The 6,149-nt window shown below is 49.7% G+C and overlaps 1 protein-coding gene across 2 annotated transcripts in view; it reads left to right on the top strand.

The window, feature by feature from the left end:
• The first annotated feature begins 1,402 nt into the window (after positions 1-1,402).
• The window catches only part of xrn2 (5'-3' exoribonuclease 2), a 19,074-nt gene continuing 14,327 nt past the window's right edge, over positions 1,403-6,149 (top strand). The window contains exons 1-13 of one of the 2 annotated variants that reach the window (XM_008396954.2): positions 1,403-1,640; positions 1,974-2,101; positions 2,188-2,299; positions 2,371-2,482; positions 2,868-2,926; positions 2,995-3,084; positions 3,156-3,228; positions 3,536-3,586; positions 3,659-3,816; positions 3,898-3,972; positions 4,062-4,195; positions 5,636-5,693; positions 5,764-5,871. In XM_008396954.2, coding sequence (XP_008395176.1) covers positions 1,566-1,640; positions 1,974-2,101; positions 2,188-2,299; positions 2,371-2,482; positions 2,868-2,926; positions 2,995-3,084; positions 3,156-3,228; positions 3,536-3,586; positions 3,659-3,816; positions 3,898-3,972; positions 4,062-4,195; positions 5,636-5,693; positions 5,764-5,871 — 1,233 coding nt within the window. In that variant the 5' untranslated portion in view covers positions 1,403-1,565. The remainder of the gene's footprint in view (positions 1,641-1,973; positions 2,102-2,187; positions 2,300-2,370; positions 2,483-2,867; positions 2,927-2,994; positions 3,085-3,155; positions 3,229-3,535; positions 3,587-3,658; positions 3,817-3,897; positions 3,973-4,061; positions 4,196-5,635; positions 5,694-5,763; positions 5,872-6,149) is intronic. The other variant, XM_008396956.2, reaches the window with a different exon arrangement.

Genomic DNA, 6,149 nt, shown 5'->3' with positions numbered 1-6,149 from the left:
CAGGATGGGGCAGGATGGAGCAAGATGGGGCAGGATGGGGCAGGATGGGGCAAGATGGAGCAAGATGGATCAGGATGGGGCAGGATGGAGCAAGATGGGGCAGGATGGGGCAGGATGGATCAGGATGGGGCAGGATGGAGCAGGATGGAGCAGGATGCCGAGTGAAGCTCCACATGAAGAAAAATTTGTTCCAATATTATAAATGTTTCAATATTTGAAAAAAAAAAGAATTTCAAAAGTGAAACTTTGAAAAACTTCAATCTAAAAATATCTTAGAATGTATAATCTGTATGCAATAGTGGAACTTTAATTTTTTACAGTTTGATATATTTTTCAGACTTCATTCTTTCAAATAGTTTTGAAAAACGTTAATCAGCAGAACTTTATAAGTTAACGTCCGACTCGCTCCAGTTTTGAAGCGTTTTGCCTATAAAAACACTGGAACCAGTTTCTCTCCACATCAGGAGCTTTTCCTCTTCATGAACTTGTTCCCAGTTGATCTGCTGAATCCAGAGGAGCGTCTGGATCCTTTCTGTCCTGATCTGCGGTGAAAGCCTCTCTGGCGGAAACCTTCCGCATGGGGGCGCTCTGCCTCCGTCAGAAACCTGCTGCAGAGTCCAGCTCTTCTTCTGTTCTCTGCTTTCAGCCAATCACCTGCAGCTCCACGGTAACCACGGTAACGGTTCATGGAAAGTCTCATCAGAACAGACTGAGCAGCTTTGTGCTGCAATAATCATGCAAAGGAGAATCTGGTGGCTTCGTTTCCCTCCGTGATCAGAAAACCCGCTGGAGGACATTTAAGCCTGTTTCACATCTAAAAGTTTAATGTTTGTCGTGTTTACCAAGCTAAATGTCCGTCTGTATCAGTTTGATCCAAATTAGTTTCACCTGAAGCTAAATTAGAACATAAAGAGCCACAAAGACTTTGGGCTGAAGTCAGGTTGTTCTGTTAAATGTAACTGATGCTCAGAAATCCACAGACATTATTGGTTATCACGCATCCACTTTATATAATATTTAGTATTTCTGTAATTTCAGTCTGACTAATTACATGAACAGTTTGTATTGTTGGCTGCTTTCCATGTGTTCGGGTTAACGGGACCTTTCTGAGAAGTTCAACTTCAACCTACAGGGTTTTTACTGGGACTTCATGAAACGGAAACCTTAAAAATTTCTGTCAAAGTTTGAAGTTGTAAGTTTGTGTGGAAATTTAGAAATATGCAGATTATTGAATTTATTTAAAAAATATATAAAAATAATGATATTGTGTAAAACCAGTGGTGATGATGACGATAAAACAATAATGCCCATTATTATCCTTTTCTATCCAATAAATACTATTGTTGAGAGACTTCCGTCCACTGGGGGCGCTGCAGGCGCTGTCGCTTCAAACCGCAACCGGAAGTGGTGGATTTGACCCGGAGAAAGTTCGCAAAGCTGCTTCTATAACAGCATGTAGCAGCAGCTTTGGAGCGCAGCAGAACCCAGAACCGGAACCGAAGTTCACCCCTGGTGCTTTTTAACCTTTTAGGATTTTATAAACCGACACAAAAAAGTCTGCAGATATGGGAGTTCCGGCTTTTTTCCGCTGGCTGAGCCGGAAGTACCCGTCGATAATCGTCCACTGTGTGGAGGAGAAGGTGAGCTAGCATCGTTAGCACGGAGAACAACCCGGGTTGGCTTCACGTACCAGCTTCGAGACATAATTAAACAGCTTTTAACGTTCATGAACCTGTTTAAACCAGGAGAAGGAGACATGTTGAGGGAAATATCCCGGGTTATCCTCCAGCTTCAGTCTGGAATCAGAAAGCAGCAGCTGCGGTAGCTGTGTTTACGCATCAACGTGTCCGGTTCCCCTGGAACAGGCGGGTTTCCCGGAGCTCCTCAGCAGAAATGAGCTCTGGTGTTTCAGGACGACCAGCCGCCTTCTCATGGTCCTGCATCCCAGTGAAACCAGTTGGTTTTTCCCACAGGGGAAGGAGTGTAACGGCGTTCGCATCCCGGTGGACACGACCAAGCCGAACCCCAACGAGGTGGAGTTTGATAACCTGTACCTGGACATGAACGGGATCATCCACCCGTGCACCCACCCGGAGGACAAGTAGGACGCTGGTTCTGCTGCATGTGGTCACAAATGGAAGCTTTTGGCTTCAGGGTGAAAAAGTAAAGATGTTTCTGGTTTTCCAGGCCCGCTCCGAAGAATGAGGACGAGATGATGGTGGCCATATTCGAGTACATCGACCGCCTGTTCAACATCGTGCGGCCCAGGCGGGTTCTCTACATGGCCATCGACGGAGTGGTGAGTCCCTCATGTCTGCATCAAGCCTCTGAGAACCGCGGTTCACGGGCCTTCTCCTGGCCGCTCCTCAGGCTCCCCGGGCCAAAATGAACCAGCAGCGCTCCCGGCGGTTCCGGGCCTCCAAGGAGGGGGCAGAGCTGACGGAGGAGAAGAGCCGCATGAGGGAGGAGATCATCCAGAGAGGTGTGTGACGTGTTTAACCTGCCTTATGGGGTCCAGAATCAGCTCCAGGTCCGGTGGAGCAGCAGTCGGCCATCATGGAAACACTGAGGCTGTTTTCATTCGTCTGCAGGTGGCGACTAGTTGAAGTCGTTGCTGCTCATGTTCTTCTTTCTGCACATAGTTATGTTTCACATGAATCAGGAATCATCAGTTTTACTTCACAGAACCAGAAATCTGGTCTGTGATGAATGAGATCACATACCTCTAAATGCCGATCAACAGATATCATGTTGTAATCAAACACCTGATGTTGATGCAAGCAGAAGAGTAGGAGGTGTTTGTTTTGGTCAGACTGATGTGGTCACCTGTGAGGTGAAGCTCCGCCCACTCTGTCTGCCTGTTGCAGGAGGATATCTTCCCCCAGAGGAGATCAAGGAGCGATTCGACAGCAACTGCATCACTCCTGTAAGTGCTGCGCCGGCCGGCAGTGATTGGTTGGTGTCTGCGGGGTTAAAGGTCACATGTTTCTGCAGGGCACAGAGTTCATGGATAACCTGGCTCAGTGTCTGCGTTACTACGTGGCGGAGCGGCTCAGCAACGACCCGGGATGGAAGAACGTGGCGGTGAGTTCCTCCTGACAGAACCGCGCTCCGGACGCGATGCCTTTCACTCCGATCCGTTTGTTCCTGTCCAGGTTTTCCTGTCTGACGCCAGCGTTCCAGGGGAGGGAGAACACAAGATCATGGATTTCATCAGGAGACAGAGAGGTGCGCTCCGAGACTTCTGCACAGAAACAGAACCTTTTCAAACCAATGTGACCGAGAGATTTACATAAAACATCACGAGACACAGAACGTTTACCAACCAGCTGAAATACATCAGTTAAAACGACATGAAATGACGAAAATGCTAAATAAAGTTTCAAGAGCTTCATTATGGAACTAAACTAAAACTAATCCTGGCAGAAAACCAGCATTAAAACCTTTTAATCTCATTTAATGTAGTTTTTATATTTAGTAGCAGAAAAAACACCAGGAGATTTTCACACAGACTAACGCGGCGCCTCCTCCACAGCTCAGCCCAACCACGACCCCAACACACACCACTGCCTGTGCGGCGCCGACGGTAAGACCTCCCTCCCTCTCTGCTGACCTGGTTCCGGTCCCGGTTCTACTGCGGTTCTGCTCTGTTCCCCAGCTGACCTCATCATGCTGGGCCTGGCCACCCATGAGCCAAACTTCACCATCATCAGGGAGGAGTTCAAGCCCAACAAGCCGCGGCCGTGTTCGCTGTGCGGCCAGACGGGCCACGAGATGAAGGACTGCCAGGGCGTGGCGCGCCAGAAGCAGGGGGAGGTCGGCGTTCGTTCTTCTTCATGTTTAAAATCCATTTAAATGTTTTACATGGTGGTAAAAGTGAATCCGTCTCTCCTTCAGCATGATGAGTTCGCCGGCTCCATGCCTGCAGCCGAGCAGGAGTTCATCTTCATCAGGCTCTGCGTCCTGAGGGAGGTCCGTCACTCTTCATCACTCCGGCCCAGTTCAGGTTCTGTAGCTGGTGTCAGATAAACATGGAGGATCCTTGTGTGTGTTGTGGTCAGTACCTGTCCAGAGAGCTGACCATGGCCAGCCTGCCCTTCCCCTTCGACTTTGAGCGGAGCGTGGACGACTGGGTCTTCATGTGCTTCTTTGTGGGGAACGACTTCCTGCCTCACCTGCCGTCCCTGGAGATCAGGTGAGTCTGCAGCAAGATGAGCTGCTTTCCTCACCGGACAATCATTGGAATAATTATTTAATCCCTGCTGACGAGGCAAACGCCTCTATAAAACTGTAGAAATGAGCAAAAGATTCAGCAGCTTCAGTTCATTTTAATCATTTCTCTGTTTATCAGATGGTTTAACTGCAGATCAGTTCAAGTTTAATAAAAACCTCAACACGAGTCTGAGGGCAGCAGGCGGCCTGTGGTTGCAGTGAGAAGGTTCTGATCACAGCGGTTCTGGTTCTGATTGCAGCGGTTCTGATCGCAGCGGTTCTGATCGCAGCGGTTCTGATTCTGATTGCAGCGGTTCTGATTCTGATTGCAGCGGTTCTGATCGCAGCGGTTCTGATTGCAGCGGCGCTCCGTGTTTCAGGTCCGAAGCGGTTCTGGTTCAGACGAGGTTCCAGTTAATCAGCTAATCCTGGCTGATCCTCTGAATGAGCGCTGGCATTTTAATCACGATCCATAATTAGCATTTTAAATCAGCGCCTCGGTTCTGCTGCTCTCTGGCTCGGTTCTGCTGCTCTCTGGCTCGGTTCTGCTGCTCTCTGGCTCGGTTCTGCTGCTGCTCTGGCCCGGTTCTGCTGCTGCTGCAGAGGTTTTGAGCTGAAAAGGTTCAGAAATGAGACTTTTTGATTGTGGAAACATTTTAAACACGTTTGACGTTCAACTCTGGAGGTTTTCTGATGAATCCAGTAAAACTGAATGATCTGAAGCAGAAACACGGACCGGACCGGACCGGACCGGGTTTCCACATGAACTTTAAAAGCCTGGAAAACTATGGCATCGCTAGCTAAACCGTTAGCTGTGCTGACCTTAAAGCAGTGATCATAAGCTGTAGTGTGGCTAACGCTAAAGCTCTATATCAACATGATGGTCAGCAGAGGCTAATGCTAAAGCGCTATGCTATCACAGTATGTAGCACAAGCTAAATGTTAAAGAATTATACCAGCACTGTAGTTGGTGGAGGCTAATGCTAAAACTGTTAACATGCTAACACATGTGCTACAACATGGCACATCGCCCCCTGCAGGGCTGTATTTGTCATTCCTGTAGGTTTGATCCTCAGGAAATGGTTCTTCAGAACAAACCTCTGCTGCTGATTTAGCCTAGCTCACCACAGGACATCAGCAGACCTCCACACAGTGATGCATTCTGGGTACAGAGTAAACGCCAGCGGCTGCAGCAAATCACAGGTGGAGAATGTAAGAGGAAACAGAACTGCTACCTAAATGGACTTCAGAATAAGAGCATGAACTTGAACAGTTCAAAATCTGAATGAATCGGACCAATAAGAAAACTGCTGGTTCTGGTCCAGTTCTGATCATCTGAGGTTCCCAGATGATCTGAAATCTGTAATAATCGGCTTCTGTCCAGTTCCGGTTAATAAATCTTCCTCCCCTGTCGTCCCCACAGAGAGGGCGCCATCGACCGGCTGGTCAACATCTACAAGGACGTGGTGCACAAGACCGGAGTGAGCATCCGACCCGGTCCGGTCAGACCCGGTCCGGTTGATCTGTCTCTGACCTCGGGTTCTTCTGCAGGGCTACCTGACACAGAACGGGTTCGTGAACCTGGAGCGGGTGGAGATGATCATGCAGGCGGTGGGCGTGGCCGAGGATAACATCTTCAAGAAGCGCAAAGAGGACGATGTGAGACGCTGCAGGACGGAGGAGCCGCGCTCTGGAGCAGCGCTCTGCCGCCGCGCTCTGGAGCCGCGCTCTGTCGCCGCACTCTGGAGCCGCGCTCTGGAGCAGCGCTCTGCCGCCGCGCTCTGGAGCCGCGCTCTGTCGCCGCACTCTGGAGGCGGTGGGCGTGGCCGAGGATAACATCTTCAAGAAGCGCAAAGAGGACGATGTGAGACGCTGCAGGACGGAGGAGCCGCGCTCTGGAGCCGCGCTCTGCCGCCGCGCTCTGGAGCCGCGCTCTG

This window comes from Poecilia reticulata, linkage group LG21 (genome assembly GCF_000633615.1).
Source record: "Poecilia reticulata strain Guanapo linkage group LG21, Guppy_female_1.0+MT, whole genome shotgun sequence".
NCBI lineage: Eukaryota > Metazoa > Chordata > Actinopteri > Cyprinodontiformes > Poeciliidae > Poecilia > Poecilia reticulata.
Note: the sequence above shows the minus strand (reverse complement) of the source record. Positions and strands in the feature narration are given on the sequence as shown.